The following is a 20556-nucleotide window of genomic DNA, read 5'->3' on the forward strand; positions in this document are numbered from 1 at the left end:
CAGTGCGCTTATTACACAAGAACCATTTTTCTCCTCGATAAAATTTCATAATATTCTTATGAAGAGAATAAAGTTTTTTTTTTTAATACACGATAATAAGATTTTCAAAATTTGTGATAAGTATACTTTAGGACAATTGTCAAGAAAATATTCTTTGTTGAAGATAACTGTTAATCTTAAAGGGAGAAAAATAAATTAAATAATTGGTTCTCTTAGAATGATACTTCTCTGTGTGTAATTTTTCGTAAAAGCAATTGTTCATTCTATTTAAATAAAATAAATTCAATTTAAGTAGATACGTTATTAGTACCCACCGAATAAAAATATTCTCTATTCTTTAGATATTTTCTCTCTCAGTGTAGCAATGTGTACGCGGGACATTAAGTTTTATGCTTTCTTCACGCACTTGCACAAACGCAATCACTTTTTCCTTGTGCCATTTAACGAAAGAAAATTTTTCCCGTTTACCTGATACAATAATAACAACATGCACAATCTCAATGATTCATCCAGTGCATATACGCGCGCCATATCGAGAGCGGAAATCAGCCGTGCGGACTGATCGTAATCCCCTTTCGAGCGGTGCAACAGTGCAGTGCTCTCGGTTTCGTTCCGATCGCGCGTCGAGTCGATCTTTTAATCTCTTTAGAGCGGCTCAATCTGACGGAACTTCGCCAATAAAAGTTTACGCTGTTCGAAGGCTGACTCGATAGTCGCTACCGTTACAGGTACGAGGGAAAAAGAGAGAGGGAAAAAGAGAGAGTGATAGAGAAGGGGGGGAGAGAGAGAGAGAGAGAGAGAGAGGACGAGTAGCAACTCCACTGAAGACTTATAGCTGAAGTTCGCTCAAACTAAGATAGCTCGTACGAGGCATTGCGCTTCGGCAAGGAACGCTCTCTCACGCGTTCTGGTCCCAAGCAGCGTTCGGAAACTTCCGGTGATCGCGTGAACGTAATCGGCTGCGCCGCGATTTCCGACTGATAGCGGGCCCCCGAAGGGTTCCCCGAGAAGTCCGACACCCGCTCGGAAAACTGCTTCTCTCGCGCGAAATCTCACGAGAGGAAGCGTGCTCTCAGGGGAAGCTCTTCGGACAGCCTCAATCGAATAATTGAAAGTAGCAAGAGAAAGAGAGAGAGAAAGACAAAGAGAGACAGAGAGAGAGAGAGAAAGAGAGACGTCGGCTGGAAAGCGTAAATCGCTCGCCGAATTAGACCCTCTTGGGTTATAACAAGCACGCGGATGAAATAGAATTTTCAGAATATTTTTCTCTCTTTTTTCAGGTTTTTTTTGTATCTCAATACTTACATTTGCTTTCATTGTTATGTACACTGAGAGGAAAAATATTTAAGAAATAAAATATTTATTCGGTATGGATACTAATTATGTATTTACTTAAATCTAGATATTCTTCTATTTAAATAGAGTGAACAGTTACCTTTGTGATAATGGAAAAATGTATATTTTCTCACTTGAAATAAGTGTTCTTCATTGTAAAAATATGCATATTAGTGCAAGTAAATATGTTGTCAACGGGGGGGACACCGGGATTATTTGACTATCGGAATAAGTTGGTTAAATCGGTTATTTCTACTGTTGTTTAACAGATTTCAGAATCATGTAAGCATGGATTTCACAAAGCCATCTTTGTCATGTTTAAAAATCTTGCTTGCTTAATTTTGTAACTTGCTAGAAAATATTAGAAATAACAGATTTACCAACATACTCCGATAGCCAACTAGCCCTAGCCTGTCTTACCCATCGAATATATGTTTTTTATCTTTTAGATATATTTTCTTTTTACAGTGTTCTTTCAATTATATTATTTTATTGCGTTAAATTTGAACCCTTTTTCTTGATTTTATATTCTATTTGATTTTCCACTTTCATTACTTTATTTTATTACATTTTACTTTCGTTATATTGTCTATTTTATTTATATATTTATATTTTCTCTGTTATATTTTGTAGTATTATATTTTGTGTTATCTTTTCCTATTCTACGCAAACCACGTTCTCGGAGGATTAACCTTAGGATATTAAAATAAATTTTTAATGTAAGCAATAAGATCGAAAACGACGATAACTAAATCTGTGCTGTGTTTGCGCATGTGTCACCGTTATTTTCAATGATTTAGAATAGTGTTGCAATAATTTACACCAGCATGTGTTAATAAACGCTCTTATCTCTGCCTGTCTATCTATTTATCAGTCTCCCTTTCGAATTCTCTTCGCGTACACGCGCAATTGGCGGTAACGAAGTATCCGCGGACGAACTCGATTCGCGGTTTTCCGCGTTGTAACGAGATTTCATTGTGCATCGGGCGCGCGCATCGACGGTCTGCAATTTCGTCGATTTATCTCCTGAATTACTACCGTGCACTTCGCTAACTATCGTGACAGGGAAGGTAAAGGGAAGGAAAAATCGCGAAAGTCGCGATCCACAACTGTGCGAAGAGTTGCGTCCGCCGCGCGAGAGGATCGTTCACCTTTCAGGCGAGTTTGATTTGCGAAATCTTGAGGCGCAAGCGCGAGCGCGGATCGCAAACCACTTCTGTAACGGTATAGTAATGCACGAGTGTGGCAATTTCCGTTGTGATTTACGTCGTGTTGCATAGTAAGCAAAACACGCGGCGCCTCGGCTTGGCTCGGAGAAATTATAATTTTATCATCGCACGCGCGCGCGCGCGCCTCCGCGTGCTTTTCGACTCATCATCGCGGTTACGCGTTACGCTGAGATGCGCAGCGCGAGATAAAGTCTAAATTGTTATTGCGTGCGAAGAAGTAACTGGCATAAAAAAAAAATTCTAAATCGTCGAAGGCAACGGCGACGTGCGCGTAAATACCGCTCGGATCTTATTGTCGCCGTCTTTAATCCTCATTCTTGTCCTCGTGGTTTTTCTCTAATCCCTCTCATTCCGCGATTCTTTAATCCCTCTTATTGTGTGCTCGTATTAAAAATTTCTATATATAAAATCAGAAGGCTCTCAAGATATACGATCAAAGTGAAAGTATTCAAGGCAAATATCCTGACAGAAATTTAATTTAATTTCGAGTAGTTACACTGGACAGTTGTGTTAATTTTTGTCTAGTCAATGAAAAGCGAAACTATACTTGATATTCCAATTAAGAATGTAACGCTCTTCCTGCAGTTACTGCGCTTGAAAAACGCGCAAATCTGAGTCCATTTACTTAACAAAAACAAAAAAAAATATCCAATTAATTCATAATCAAGTCTGCTGTGTGCATAAAATGAACAGATTTGCTTTAGTACTATTTCATTTTCTGTGCATGCTTTTAATTAAAAAATTTTAATGTTAATGAAAATTACTGTGGAAATTCTGTGGTGCGTAATGTATATTTTCTTCATCTTTTACGTGACATCCTTCATAACCACTCAATGACAATGGTTTTTTATCGTTTTTGTGATTGTAAACGGAGGGAACTTTTTTGAAAAAATTGTTATAGGATTTTATAACCAAGAAATAGGTCGAGATTCTGCAGTAATATCATCAAATGCCTTTTCTTTCAATTTCTTTTCTCTTACCATACTTTTCCACACGTTCACCATTGTTCACGTAATTTTAAGCTCCTTTTTAATAATATATATAATAAATAAATACACACACACACACACATATATATATATATATATATATATATATATATATATATATATGTATATATATATATGTATAATAAACATAAATATAAAAAATAAATAAAATATAAACATAAAAATAAAATATAAATGTAGAATATAAATATAAAACATGAATATAAAAATAAATAAAAAATATAAAAATATCTAAATTTACTCACGACAGTCGTTATAATACGTACACATTACAAAACTCTAAATTAATATTACCGATATCATGTTTTGGAAAGAATCAGTCCACACATGTTGTACAAATTGAACTGCTTCAGTCACTTAATTAAAGTCTATCAAGTTCTACTCCACTAGAGAATTTTTACAGCTAATGAGAATACATTAATATTAGCCGATAACTGTCTACGCAAACTGCATTTCGTTTTTACTAGAAACATTTGTTTAAACAAACTAGAGATACCCGATCCTTAATCGATTCGATTCTTTCCCTAACAAATTTAGGGAAAAAGGGTTGTTCGTGCTGCATGCATGTTTCATACTTTTTGCTTTTAAAAAAAGATGGATGCCTAATCAGACGCTTGGAAGAAACAATCGAGTTGGTTGTCTCGTTTTTGCTTCTTCGAAACATTCCAATATACTTCTGTCTAGTTTTAAATACGAAAAGTGCGAAGAGTGAAAACAACACGAATAAGCCTATTTTTGGGGAAAGAATCGAATCGATTCAGAATCGGGCATCTCTAAAACAAACCTTTTATTAATTTTGCTTATTTTTCACTGCTGTCGACATAGAGATATGAGAAGTCTTTCGCTTGAAATATGATTAATAACTTGCTTATAGCGTGATATAATTTAAATTCCGACTCGAAGCGTGAATGTTCAACGTGCCGCGCAATGCGCTCGTAAGATGCGGGATGCCTCCGCTGTATTCTTTCGCGGGTTACTCGCACATACACATGTGTAGGAAAGCAATTAACCCGCTCCCCTTTTCAATGAGACCTATAGACCTTCATCTTGAAACGCATACTCGTATTAAAGAACTATCCTACTAAAAGGAAAATCTGTGGAAAAATACGTGTTGAAAAAACGCAATTTTTCCTCCGCGGATCCATTGTCGACTAATATTTCAGGATGTATCTCGTTTAGAAAGCGTTACGCGCTACCCTCCAGCAAAATTTTCGACAGTGACAGTGATAAATTGAGCGAGAGTTCGACAGTTGCAGAAAAAGCCCTGTTCAAAGCGTATTTCGTTTTATTACTGAGAATCACGGGAGCCGCGCGCGAGAGTCGTACATTTTATTTCTGCATATCTTTCTTGCATTTCGTGTAAGAAAAATGACTCCGGGAAAAATCAGTTTCATTACTCCATTTCTATGCCAGCGTTACCTCCCGCGAGATTCCGCGCATAGACCTTAATTGAAGCAACGAGAGAAACCGTAAGCTCCGCGCGCGCGTGCGCGCGGGCGAAGAGAATACACGTAACGCAAAAAAGAGAAAATGCGAGAAATGTAGAACGTCTCGTGGAAGTATCTCTCGATTTTACACCAACAACAGTCCCCAGACGACGGGCTCGACTGCTTAACGGCGCGCCGCGACCGAGGAACAAGAAGAAGAAGAAGAAGAAGAAGCGCGGTATTCGCACGCATTCGCGGCCCGTGGAGCTTCCATCTCCGACGTCGCAAAATTAGCATAATCCGACAATAATAACTCACATAATCGTAGGAAGTTCAGTGCTTTCGGCCAATTACGGCGAGGCGTACTCGCATGCGCGATTCGCGAGAGACGCGCGGGGAGCGCGGCGCGAGCTTAGGCGAGCCGCCGCGGCGAGTGGCTCGTATATCTCACCGCGTTTATCTATTCAGGTATCTTCTTACCTGCGCGCCTATATATGCACACGTACACGCGTGCGTGCGTGCGTGCGTGCGTGCACGCGCGCACCGGCTGCACGTGTGCTACAAGAGCGTGAACTGTTTCACGTGTGTACGCGCTCTCGTGCGCGTGCTTAGGGCGCGCTGCTGCACGCGTCGTTGCGTGTAAAAAGAGTTTCGCGCGCATAGGTAAAAGCAGGCAGGTGGGCAAGCACACGATGCAGCTCGCAGCACGCGTGAAATCGGATGCAGCGCGTTATTAGCGCTCGAAAGACGTATCGCGAATTCAAGAAGCATGTCGGTGTCGTTAGAGCGACCTGTCGAGAAATCGAACCCCGGCGCGGCTAAATTGAGCACAGTTCCCGCATAGAAATTTCCGAAAATTTTTCTAGATTCAGCATACGCACTGTTAAAAAAAGTACTTGAAGATTTATATTTGCGGGATATAAGTTTATTTCGCAGAAATCAGCTTTGTTTCCCCGAAATGAGTTTTATATCCCATGAAATGAGTTTTATATCCTACAAAATAAATTTTCCAGTATGTTTTTTCTCATCTCGGTGAGTACCGAGAAAGAAATACCTGATGATTTATTTTTGAAATATATAAAGTTTATTTCCGTGAGGTGAAGTGTACTTGTGCGAAACAAATTTATTCCTGTCAAATAGAGTTTATTTCTGTCAAATTAATTTTTATCCCAGAGATAAATTTTCAAGTTTCTTTTTTTTCAGTGTAGTTGAGATTAGAATGACCAAATTTGCCACAAAGTTGTTTATCTACTACGATACAATTGGGAATCCATTCTTGTCTCAAACATGCGATCCCTGTTTACAAAATATTTGAAGAAAAAAATATTTTAAAAATATTTGAAAAATATTTGAAAAATATTTGAAAAATATTTGAGAAAAAATATTTGAATATTTATTTAAGAGATATAAAGTTTCGTTCACAGAAATAAGACTTATTTTGTAGAAATGAATTTTATTTCACAAAATAAACTTTATATCTGAAAAATAAATTTTCAAGTTTTTTCTGAGTATCGAATCGAAACAAAAATACTTGCGCTTTTTTTTAGTCGCCAATATCGAACGATATATTTTTATGATATCAAACAGCAAATTCCATTTCCACATCATTAATATATACAATAGAATAAAAAAATATATATATTTACAAGACGTTATCAGCGCATTTTATTGAGTAATGAAATTATTTGGTAGGTCAACGTGTTTTATTCAATTTTCTAACATGAAATTAAGACTATAAGAAATATTCAAAAAACTTTCACTTTATCTACTTAAATATATTTAAAACATTACACTTCTAATCATAATTAACTCATAATTATTTTGGCTAATTGAATTGGATCTAACTAGATTCTGAGAAATATTCTATGCGATTTTGCAGTTTTTATTATAAATTTATATTAAAATATGCGCACTTTTTTTATGAATAGTTCTTTTCTTAATATTGCATTAAAATTTTTTTTCTTTTCTCTTCAATGTTAGATCTTATAGCGTTATTAGCAGCATAAATATATAAAAGACATCTTAAAGATGTCTGAAAAATATTCTATTTATTTTAAAATTTCTCTGAGACGTATTTTAGATATTTGTGTTTATATTTGTGTTTGGGATTACATACTTGTTTCGCTCTCAAAGCAAAAAGTACAAACTAGTTCAGATAAAGAGGAGAGACCTTCAATTTCTGCGCTGCGTGGCATTCTCAAAGCGTTCGATAACGAACGAGCTCCTTCTTCAGTCTATTAATAGTGTTCACCCTCGAAATCGAGGGTCAATTCTTTCAGTGGAAGGTATTACGAAAAACACTACATCGCGCGAGTAAATCTATAATAATTAAACGCGATAATCACTGATGATATACACAATTGTATAATTAAACGAAATAATTATATTGATTTTTGCTTGCAAGTTTTTATTTTTTGCGAGAACACAGGAGTTTGTTACCGTTGCCTTTAATCTCTCGTGCGCTCGCGTAGAAAATTTTAATCAATTTTGCGTATCTCGTTGCCATAAATGCTTAGTCATAAAAAGTATTGATTAAAAAATAATAAAAAATGAATTGAAATTCAATAGACGCGGTTGGTGGTCGATAATGCGAGCGTTAAATCTGAATACCAGCTTACGATTACTAAAGGAAAAACTGCATCGCCGTCGGTTGATACAGTAGGGCGTTCTCCCTCTTTCTTATCTATGGCGTTCTTGTACGGTAAAAGAGTGTAACAGTTGTGAAAGCTGCTTTTGCGACTGTAAAAAGTTGTAGGGTAAGAAGAAGTGGTATAGAGGAAAATACGGATAAGCTCTCTTTTACCGTAAGAAAGTCATCTGGCATTTCGCGAAGCAACGTCCTGCAGAAGTTGAGATCTCGACAAAGGGATTAAGTTGCTTAAAAAAAGAAATTGTTCTATGTAGAATTATATATTATCAAAATGCACATAAAACGTGAATTTTCGTTGAAAAAGTCGCTTTTCACTCTTGTTCTTTTCTGTATTCTGTAAATGAAAGTTAGAAGTTATAGTGGATGATAACATCCACAATTGACTACACAGTGTTGGGTATCAATTGATTAAAATTTTCCTTGACTAAAATAATCGGCAAATTAATAATCAAATTTAATCAATCGTCATATACAAAATAATCATAAATAATCATAAAAATATATCATAAATAATTTCATCCATTGATCAAATTAATTATTAATTAAACATTAATATGATTGATTATACACTGATTAATAATGAATTTCATCAATCGTTTAAATTCTTCGCGATTACATATACGACGATTGATTAATTTTGATAATTGACATGCCGATTATTTTAGTCTCAAAGGAAATTCTTATCGATTATTTGCCGACTTAACATTGTTTCGACTAACAGTAAGTCTCACAGACAGCATTGCAGACATTTCTAAGAAATGTTTGTAAGATGTTGAAAAGACATTTTATTTTTTCCAGACGATTTTAAAGACCTAGTTTGTCCTATGATTTTCTAATAAAAAATTCACATTTGTGTTTTGCAACATATAACTTTGCATCAAGCAATTAATAATAGAGTTTTGCAGGACATTGCTTCGAGTAATAATATAAAATGATTATCACTAATAGAGCAATTACTTCACGAGTTACAACGTGATTTTCTTTTTGTAAGCAGATTACCACTGCCTTTCTCTGTTTGATTACATATCGATCAATAAAGTCAATATTTACCCTCGGTATCGTTTTGCATAAGCTTAATTATGTATAATGCTGGAACATCAATATAGCGTGCAGCTTGGATGTAACGCGCTACTTCGGGATTATACTTGAAATTATGCACAATTACATTTACTTTCAATACTCAAATGAATTTGTGATAATATACATATATATATTTCTCTACATTTGTTTGTTTATTACTATTTGCGTTGGATTAATCAATGATAATGAACTACAATATCAGAATGGGAGATCATTATTATCTCCTTCACCTGTTATTTCGCGACATGTTATATCGCGATTAGAACATATCTCAGTAGTCGTATCTCATTATTGTCGTCAAGCTAAACGAGACTGCAGGGATCATTTTCTTAGTTGCCGAATGCTGTTTCAGGTCACTTCATTACTGCTGGAAGGCGAGCGCCGCAAATTGTCAGTCTTGCAAAGGGAATTGCAAGCAGCCCTCGAGGAAGGTGGGAGTGTAAAAGTGAAAGAGAAGCAACGACAGGAATTGCTGCACGCTATATCGTGAGTTACCTTTGAAAAAAATTTTCGAACGTAAAATGAGTGAGAGATGAAAAGTATCTGCGCCTCTTATCTGATATGTCATCTGCGACAATTCCACACGAATTGGCGAAATCGTCGTTACAATTTAGACTTGTTAAAGATTTGAGTTTATTTCAGTGTAAATAAAAGATTAACACGTTTTTATTCGAATTCAAAATATCTTATCGTATCGAATTAGATTGTCCTTTTCGTGTGATTAGACCGACCTTTCCAAGTAGAATTCTTTTCGTTTATGGAATTGCATTATCTTCTTTTTATTTTGTGGATTATTTTACGCAAATTTTTTTCCAGAAAGAAAGAGAGAAAAAGTTCCTTTTATAAGCATGTGCCGAGAGAAATAATTATATGTGTAATGAAGACTTTCGAATAATACATCCACTAAGAGGCTTCTGGAACGCGAATTTTTACGTCGAGGCGGAGTCTCCTGTGGGAAGCGCGGGAGCTTAACTTTTACAAGATTTAGCGAGGGTAGTCCCGTGACGGAGTAACAGTTTTATCGCGCCACTTTTACATTTTTGCATCAGAAAGTGTTTCATCGCGTTATCTTCAGCATACTCTGCATAATATTCAAGCGAACGTAACGAGTGTAATTATATCCTAACGAAGCTCAACTCGTTAATACCAAGGTATAAACAAACTTTTCAGTTTACTATATATACGTATATATACATATGTACAGGGTGTCTCAGAACAATGGTCCTATCGTTCGTGAAGATGTAGATTAGGTCGAACAGAGAATAAAAAATTTCTCCACTATATATTAAAAAAAAAAGCGTAAAATATTGAGTTATCGATCATAGAAGATTTGTGAATAATCACGCGCCGTTCCGTAGATAAGCTGTAATAGCGATGTCTGCTGCCATGTGTGCTTATATATTAAGTCAAACTGAACAAAAAAATCTCTTACCATTTTCCAAATAACCTCATAGATTCTTAGTTATTAATCAAAGAAGATTGGCGCATAATTATGCGCGATAATACTTTTTTAATTAATAACTAAAAATGCACGTGATCATTTGCAAAATGGTAGAGGACATTTTTATTCAGTTTGACCTAATATACAAATACACAGTAGCAGATGTCGCCACTCATCTACGTATGACGTATGATCATTCATGAAAATCTTCTTTGATTGATAACTCAAAATTTTATGTGGTTTCTTAAAAAATAGTAAAAGAATTTTTTGTTCAGTTTGATGGAATCTACGCTTTCACGAGTAGTGGTTTCGGGACACCCTGTATATGTGTGTATACATGTATATATATGTACGTAAAGCGCCGCGAGTTTTGCAACTTGTGTACGCTATTCCCTTGTCGCGCGGAGTTCAATTTCGCGATTTGCCGTAAATGACTCGCGTCGACTACATAATGAATCGACCCGGCGTCCCTCACAGACGACGCCTTCGCGCCTCTTAGTCTCTACTGCCTCCTTTATTTCGCGAAACGCTCTTGAAATTATTCTCGCCTGCTCGTGGTTGTGTACGAGGAGAGAGAGGGAAGGGGAAGGCCGGAAAAGAGCAACGCCTTGAAAAAGACTGCGGGTCAGCGGGACGCGCGCGACTCTCTTTATTTTGCGCGTTCTAACATAAGCCGAGCTGTTTGCATAGTTCCGTTCTCGCGTCTGCGGTGTCCCACGCCATGTGTTTGCGCAAGGTGGCCGCGCCCGCGTCCTCTTCATTATACGGCACTGATAAATTCACGAGGCAGCGGATATCACGCCTCGAAATTTCGCGATCCTCTCTCCGCCACGCTGCGCGTCGCAGACAATGACGTGTTTGAAGGGACGATTGCTCGAGGGCTGCTCTCGCAAGCGAGGGATCCTCGTGAGAGGAAAATATACGTTTGCTACCTTGATTCAAGTCGAACTGCTATAAAACAACGGATGATAAGAGTCAGATTGAATACAATTTCAACTTGATATCAATTTGACTCTTGTCGTCCGTTCTTTTATATAATTTTGGTCAACTTGGCTCTTGTTGTCTATAGTTTTGTATAAAAAAATTATATAAAACAATTAACAATAAGAACTAAATTGAAAGTAATTTTAATTTCAAATTAATATAGTTTTTATATTACGTTGTTTTATAGAATTTTAATCACTTTGTTTCTCATTGTCTGTCGTTTTATATGTTTTTGATAAATTGGAGTTCTACTGTCCTTTGTTTCAATAATTTTAATTTATAATCATTCGATATTTGAATTTACTTTCTGTTACTTTATATAATTTTGGTCAATTTGCCTTTTATTCTGTTATCTCTGTTATTTTATATAAAAATTATATAAAATAACAAATAAGAAACGAATTGAAAATAATTTCAATTTCAAATAAATTTATTTCTTATTGTTTTTTATTTTATACAATTTAATTAAATAATAATAATTTAATAATATAATTAATAATAATTATAATATATATATAATAATAATATTATATATTTTACATAATTTTGATCTCTTGTTGTCTCTGTTGTTTCATATAAAAAATTATATTATATATATATATATATATATATATATATATATATATATATATATACACAAAGTGTAAAAAAACTAGACCGAAAAACTTTGAGGGGAAATAGAGGACATAAAGACAAACATATTTTGTTAATAATATTTTTCTCTACAACGCTTCGTTTTAATACTATAGGGTACAAAATAGGAATTTTATAATTTTAATAAAAAACAAACATATAAGTGGAAAAATTAAATTTATTTCAATTATACATATATATTTTAATCTTCAAAAAACAATGAACAAAAGAACGGAACAAAAATGCCTAATTGATTAGCTCAATTTATAATAAATGTCCAAAAATTCCTTCTTATCGGGCCGTACATTTTACCCTTACGATTGAATGGCAATATTTATCGTATTTTTCTCGAGGAAGTTTTGCCAGAACTCATGGAAGACGTGCCACTTGTCACAAGAAGACAAATGTGGTTCCAACACGATGGAGCACCTGCCCATTTTAGTGCTACTGTGCGCAATTACTTAGACCAAAGATTTAATGAGCGCTGGATAGGCCGAAGAGGTCCTATCGCATGGCCTCCCCGGTCACCAGATTTATCTTCGCTTGACTTTTTTTATGGGGGCATATGAAAACTCTCATTTATGAGATACCTATTGAAACAGAAGCAGAATTGGTAGCTCGAATTACTGCTGCACCATATCAAGTTCAGAATATTCCTGCAGTCTTCGAGCGTGTGAGACAATCAATGTTTCGACGATGTCATCTTTGTGTTGAAGCAAATGGAGGAATTTTTGAACATTTATTATAAATTGAGCTAATCAATTGCGCATTTTTGTTCCGTTCTTTTGTTCATTATTTTTTGAAGATTAAAATATATAAGTGTAATTAAAATAAATTTAATTTTTCCACTTATATGTTTGTTTTTTATTAAAATCATAAAATTTCTATTTTGTACCCTGTAGTATTAAAACGAAGCGTCGTAGAGAAAAACATTATTAACAAAATATGTTTGTTTTCATGTCCTCTATTTCCCCTCAAAGTTTGTCGGTCTAATTTTTTTACACCCTGTATATATATATATATATGCTATATACAGGGTGTTCCCAAAAGGTGGTACCAAATTTTAGGGGTATGTAGTACTCGTTAAAACAAACCAAAAACTTTTAATGAACAGTATTCCGAAAACCTTTTATTTCTGAGTTTTGAAGCATTTTGTTCTGTGGAAAATAGAAAATAACTAAAATTTACTGTCCGGTCTCACGTAAGCGTTGATGAATTTTGCTAAACATTATTCTATATGGCTGTCGGCGATTCGGATAAGCTGCATGATACAAACGTGTTGCTTTTGAAGCATTGCGCTTTGCTCTGCCATACATAAAATGAATATCCGTCATTTCAGAATTTGTGTAAAAATTAGCCATTTTTCAGATAACACAAAACTAGACACCGTCCACAATCCAAAGTTGAATACAACAATCTCTGCGTAATTAGGTGGTCATATACGGGCGTCCGTGAATGAATTGACTAAGAGACTTGGAAACTGTTATCAACAAATACGAAATAAACTTGGACTCTTTGACCTTTAATGACAAAACATGCCGAAATGTATATTGACATGAGCCAAAGGCACATTGAACATTTATTGTAGATTTAATTTATTTTCTATTTTTCACAGAACAAAATGCTTCAAAACTCAGAAATAAAAGGTTTTCGGAGTACTGTTCATTAAGAGTTTTTGGTTTGTTTTAACAAGTACTACATACCCCTAAAATTTGGTATCACCTTTTGGGAACACCCTGTATATAGCGGAAAATAAGAACTAAATTAATTTTAATTTCAAATCAGTATGACTCTTATATTCTGTTGTTTATATAATTTTGAATAATTTGGCTCTTATTGTGTGTCTGTTGTTTTGTATAATTAAAAATTATACAAAATAACGAATAATAAGATAATGATAACCAAATTGAAAATAATGTCAAATCAATTTGACTCTTATTGCTCGTTGCTTTCTATAATTTTTACATTATATCGGACTGGAGGGAGATGCGCGGATCGGCAAATATGGGAATAAGAAGAGCAGGCGAAAATAGAATGAAAGCGATAAATCCCACGTTTCTCGATACCGATAAGAACTTGCGCTCATATTCCGTTGGATCGACTCGAACCGTAATAACGCATCCGATTCTGGCTAAGGCGAAAGATAGAAACCGCGAGAAAGATCTGGAGTCGTAAAACGTAAAACACCGCGGCGCGGAAATCGAATGCGTAACCTTTCGCTAGAATCGATTCCACGGCGGGGAGAGAAGCGGGCGAATCGCCCGGTAATGCTTATGCGTATTTATTCAACGGTATATCAGCGCTCAACGTACAACGCGAGCGAGGGCGCGCTCGCCGCGCTCGATATTAAACGACGAATTACGTATTCGAAGCGAATTCCGTTCGCGATTTAACGAGGTCACCGGAGACCGAGCGAAATTTCAAGTCCGAGGAGTCGCGCTCGACATACGGCTCAATTACTCATCTTCCTGCACAAATCCCTCAACAATCTTGTTTCGCCGCCATTGTCCCGCGAGTATTTCATATCGTGGTGTAATGCGATGTGCATTGCGTCAGTCTCGGTGAATCCAATAAACTGCGTCGTTTCAAGACGTCCGACGTTATTAATATTTTCCTTGCTTTCTTCGCCGGTCGGATCGAGGCTTTCTGGGATATTTAACGTGCTGAATATTACAGAGATACAAGGCCAGAGGAGGCAGTATGAAATTTTTTACGGGGAAAACTTCACTCGAAACTGATCGGCGAGATCTACCTGGGAAAATAAACGCGAGATTTCTGTGGCGCTCTACGTAATACAATAAAATAAATCGTTAGGTTGACGCAAAAGGTCTGTCGGTCTCTCAAATAAGATAAATGGGAAAAATATTGTAGAGAAAATTACATCGAAATTTTTTCTAATCTTGAACCATACAGAATTATGATGGAAATTATATATATATATATGTTTAAAAATATTATGAATTGATTTTAAATGTTTTTCGTATCGTAAATCGTCAAATTTATCATTTCTTTTTTATAGTAATATGCACAATTTTATATGCTACAATTTTAGTACAGTCCAACTTTTTATAAAAAAACATTGCAGAAAGAAATAATATAATTTTGACGTAATTTTTAATAGAGTACACTGAGAAAATAAATACTTGTGAATTTAAAACTTTGTGGAATATAAAGTTTACTCACGTACATACACATATATAAAAATAAATTTTATATTTCACGGAAATATAAACTTTATTTCATAGAAATAAACTTTATTTCAAATATAAACTTTATTTCATAGAAATAAACTTTATATTTCACAAATAAATTTCCGAGTCTTGTTTCTTTGTGTATTTTCTTCGCAAATAGAAAATAAAAATTTCCAAATAAATTAGAAAATTAGAGAGTCATCACGGATGTTGATACAGAATTTTTATTTTTGAGAGGGTCTAATGTTTCGACATACATGTACATACATGTACATAATGTCAAAGGTGATGACTTTTATAAAAATATTTGAAAACTTATATTTGAATATAAAATTTATTTCTGCAAAATAAAGTTTACTTCTGTGAAATAAACTTTATTTCTATGAAAACAAACTTTATATATCATAAGTAAACGTTCCAGTTTTTTTTTAGTATATTAACCTTTCTTTAATTTAATTGATTGTAGATTTGTAGACTTAACATAATACACACACTCTCTCTCTCTCCCTTTCTTTGTCCAATTTTTCGTAAAGTTAATAATTTTGATTAACAAACAAAGCAAAATCGATATTTTTTAGACAATTGAAAAAGGACTTCTTATTTTCATTTCAGCTTTAAATTGGTAATATAATAATAGTAGCAGTTAGTCTGTTTTGTGACAATAAATTTGGTCATTTTAACTTTTTTAATTACTTTCTTCATTTGTAACCTGCCTAAACGTTTTTAATATTTTTTTTACAGAAAAAATAAAGTACAAACTAGTCATATATATTTTTTTATTAAATCATTGCTTGAAATACAAGTCAAAATAATTAACACTAGCGATCAATCAGTGGTTAATACTCCAAACCCTTTCTATGGGAAATTAATAGGAAAATGACCAATCTCCTGCACCAGCCAAATAAAATGTTGATGAAAATGACTGCGTGGACATTCAATTGAGTTTCGAAACGCCCGGAGCGCTACGAAGGAGAGAGAGAGAGAGAGAGAAGTGTCATTTAGTTTCATTAATATCCCTTCACCTCGCGTGACGAAGTGTTCCGTATAAAGTACGATATTGGTGTGGTCTTTGTAGGCAAGATTAGCATGTTATCGTCAACGCCGGACATGTAAAAGCGTCTTGCAGCCGCTTTCGAAATCAGCTTAATCGACAAAAAAGCCCACGCGCGATACCTCGCCGTTCAATTAATTCCACTCCCCAAACTTTACTGCACCGTCAAACTCCGAGAATTTCCCGGATGCACGGCGAGAACTCGGAGCCCCCGCGCTCGCTTTCATCGTACGCTCCGTCTCGATCGCGCATGCGAGTACAAGATCGGCTTCGCGTTCGCGCGGAGCAAGCTCGAAGAGCCTTAATTTATAAGACCGTTTGCTTTCCCGTAATTGCCAAAGTTGCCCGGGCGCACGAGCAACTTTTTCAGTTTGTAAATCACCGGCTCCCATGGAAAATGTGCCAGTGGGCCGTGAGGATGCCATCTTCTTCTCGTTATAGCGAGCTCAGGCTCGCAGCCGGGAGGACCACGGCCAAACTGCTCTCACGATCTCGCAGTTTCTCGCGCGAAAAGTACGCGACGGATTATCTCGCGCGAACTTTTAAATCACCCTGCAACGCGCGAAAGCGCTTGCTCTTCCCGTTTTAACCTCGTCAAGAGACGAATTTGTTAAAATCAAAAGCAAATGATTTGATTTTAAAGTGACAAATAATATACGACATCTGACAATCATGCGACGAGATTTCCTCTTTTATCGTGGAATTTTGTAGAGAATGCTTATTTACGGTAATGTTTGGATTTTAGAAAGGGAGAATAGTACTTTCCAAATTTCTCGGCTCTTATTCAAAGCGTATGAAAAATGGCAGTATTTTCATTCAAAACGACAATAAAAATACTGTCATTCTAGATAACATGAATAAGGGCTGGTTGTTCCAACTTCTTGATAAGTTAACTGATAGTTAAATCATATGTTTGTCTTTATTTTTCCTTCAATTAGATAAAGACAAACATATGATTTAATTATCAGTTAACTCACCAAGAAGTTGGAACAATTGGCCCTAAATGTTTCCATCGATTAGAGAATATGTTTTTGTGAAAATGGAGGACATTAGATTAGCTCTTTAAGTTCGAGTGAAAATATTCACTCGACGATTCAAAGTGGAGAATTTAATCTATACGAGTGAAAGATCACGCGAATTCGAATGACTCAATGATCACTCCACTTTTTGAGTGAAAAAAAGTTTTATTTCAAGAAATTTCGAGAATATTTATAATAAAATGTAGATATGTGTATACATTTGATCAGTATCTCTGAGAAAGTTAAACGAAAATTCAGTTGATGATAATTAATCTATTTTTTCAGTAAAAAATCTCACTCAAAACACTTTTAACAAATATTCGCAAAGTAAATATATGTTAAAAGCGATAGTGAAGGTACTACATTCGGAACTGAGAAAATGGATCACTATTTCGGAACTACTACTACTTATATTAGGAATTGAGAGAATAGATCAAGCTTATAGAGTAAATTCCGATTCCACATGAGCGAAAGAGTTCGATTGATTAAATTTGTTCCTGTATGACAGCGGAATATATCAGATTTGCCCTTTAAAAGATTACATGATTGTGATAGGGGTAAAAATAAGATAAAATTAAGGAAATAGTAAAAAGTTATAAATTAACAAAAGTATGAATTTTTTGTTATGTTTATCTGTTAATATAATGTCTTGATACAAGAAAATTATATTTTATGGTAAATATTAACATCACTATGTTCATTTTACAATTCTGTTTTGCAAAAAACTGATCAGTGAAATGAAATTAATACCAACATTATATATCAATATTATTTATTTTTTTATTTATTAGAATTATAATAATCGAATCGTGGAGAATGTAAAAAAGAGAGATGTAAAAAATATTTTGAAAATTTTTAAAAATCAAGTTTAACCTTTTCACTGAAAAAATGAAACTTGTAAAATATATAAAATATATAAAAATATATATAATATATAAAAAATATATATATTTATATTAAATTTATATACAATATTAAGTTTATATATAAATTTATATATTATATTAAATTTATATATAATATATAAAAAAATAGTTTTAAGATTTGCGGAAAACCTCTATGAATTAATAACTATAAACCTAATGAATACAAAAATTAGTGATACTAATTTTAAATCACTCCTGTTGAGGCTAGAATAATTACTGTCAAAGCATAGTTCTTTTGCATAACAGAATTGAAATGGATACAGCGATTTTTATATTTACTATAAAATCTATTTTTTTTTATCAAGATATTGTTAACAGACATATATAACAAAAATTCATATTCCTATTAATTCCTAAAAGCCCTATTAATTTATAACTTTTTGCAATTTTCCAAATTGTATCTAATTTTTATTTCTGTCAGGAACTTTTTAATTTCGAATAAAGATATTGATGATTTAGAGTAGAAAATTACTCGAATTTGAGTGACTCGACTGTGTTTTAGACTAATATTAAAGGAATGTCGGAGCGAGCAACGAACTTGATAAACATCGATAACGTAGAGCGATCATCAAAAAGTAGAAAACGTTACCATCATTTACCGACGATAGCGAATTTATGTATACATAGATACTTACGGAATAAAGACGATCGTCGAATAGACGCTAAACATGATAACACTATCATCTTTTCACAGATGTTATGCAAGTGTGTGTGCTACGTTGTCATTTCAATTTTTTTACACATAGATGTTATGTAAGTGTGAATGCCATGTTGCCGATATTCCCATTCTCTCTAAAATAGGCTCTTGCTACTTTTCTGATAAATTCTTCAAACCGCTTGTGTGCATCAAAGAAAGAATTTTTAGAGAAGAGTGTTGTAGGTCCAAGCGTAGTTTGTGAATAATTTTTTGAAAAATACGTTCCCTATTTGAGTTTTCAATATAATTAGCAACGGTAATTTGAGATACCATTTTTATTTCGCATTGACCAATGTTACACTTTATTTTCGCACGTAATTTTATTATATAAATATTAATAAATATAATTTATTATATTATATAAATTGGAGCAGTCAGTATGCTGTAATTTTTGAAAAAGGAAATCAGTGTCACGATAACAATAGTTCCACAACGTTTTCATTCTTGAGGCAGGAATGTTCTATTTCATTTATGCATGTACTTTTACTGTATAAAAGCATTTTTAATTTGGTCAATACAAAGTAAAATTTGTTGGGAAATGTCGTTGACGTGATACCGAATACCTTTGCAAAACTATTGTCTCGTGCTGATTCGAAAAAATTATAAACTCTTTTGCACGGTGAAAGTACGTGCGAAAATGAAGCGGAGCATCCATCAAAATGAAACGAAAACAATAAGGAGCAGTTATTATCATGACATCAAATATTTTTGCAAGCTTTACTTTTTTCTACGTCGAATTAAAAACCCTTTTGCATGGTAAAAGTGCAAAAATGAAGCGGAGCATCCCACGTGATCCGTGAGACGATGCAGAGCAAAATAGTCAAACGTCATTTTCGAAAATACACTTTGTGAACGCGAAAATTATTTTAAAAAACTGTAAGATATTATCCCAAAATGTGCACTAGATACTAACACTGTATGACCTAAATAACTTGCAATAACACGGCCGACTTTCGGCCAATATGTGAGAATCCAACATTCCTACGACGCTAAGTTGGATCTAACGTTATGGACGTGACTTTGAACAATTGAAATATTATTTTCAAGATTCTGGGTCTTTTACTGAGTGAGTGACATTACCGCACATTATCACCCAAGAGACGAAAATGAAGAGCGAAATATGCACACTTTACGTCATTTACGGAAATTCACCTTTACAAGCGTGAAAATTACTTTAAAACACTGTTAAAAATTATCCCAGAACCCAAGATGCTAACACTATATAACCTAAATAAACTGTGTTAGTGTAACTGTGTTACTGTGTAATACAAAAAAAAAGATTTTCAAAAAAAGGTGCGCTAAGCTCTCGCAGCGCACCTAATCAAAAAACTATTTAAATTAACTATTTCTTTAGAGTTCCGGTTTGTTTTACAATAGAGTTGTTTTCTAGAGTTCTATATCATATATAACAATAGTTTTAAAGAAATAGTTGATTTTACTGATCAAGTGCGCTTCGAGAACTTAGCGCACCTTTTTTAAAAGTCTATTTTTTGTATTTAATGACCGGAACTATTGAAAATTGTTGCAAAGAGCTCTAGAACTTTTCAAGAGAGGAGCAGAACTGCAAAAAAAATGGCACATTTTGAAATATGGGGTGCCAAGACTTGGCGCACCATATTTCAAAATGTGCCATTTTTTTTGCAGTTCTGCTCCTCTCTTGAAAAGTTCTAGAGCTCTTTGCAACAATTTTCAATAGCTCCGGTCATTAAATACAAAAAATAGACTTTTAAAAAAAGGTGCGCTAAGTTCTCGCAGCGCTCCTAATCAAAAAAACTATTTAAATTAACTATTTCTTTAGAGTTCCGGTTTGTTTTACAATAGAGTTGTTTTCTAGAGTTCTATATCATATATAACAATAGTTTTAAAGAAATAGTTGTGATCAA

General features: G+C 34.4%; 1 protein-coding gene across 1 annotated transcript in view; it reads left to right on the top strand.

Moving 5' to 3' along the window:
* Positions 1 to 20556, top strand: part of LOC116851869 — a 146749-nt gene that overhangs the window by 118471 nt on the left and 7722 nt on the right. The window contains exon 3 of the mRNA XM_032831723.1: positions 9084 to 9217. Coding sequence (XP_032687614.1) covers positions 9084 to 9217 — 134 coding nt within the window. The remainder of the gene's footprint in view (positions 1 to 9083; positions 9218 to 20556) is intronic.

The sequence above is a fragment of the Odontomachus brunneus genome, unplaced genomic scaffold (assembly GCF_010583005.1).
Source record: "Odontomachus brunneus isolate Ranch 3 - 2012 unplaced genomic scaffold, Obru_v1 Obru_scaffold_195, whole genome shotgun sequence".
Classification (NCBI taxonomy): Eukaryota; Metazoa; Arthropoda; class Insecta; order Hymenoptera; family Formicidae; genus Odontomachus; species Odontomachus brunneus.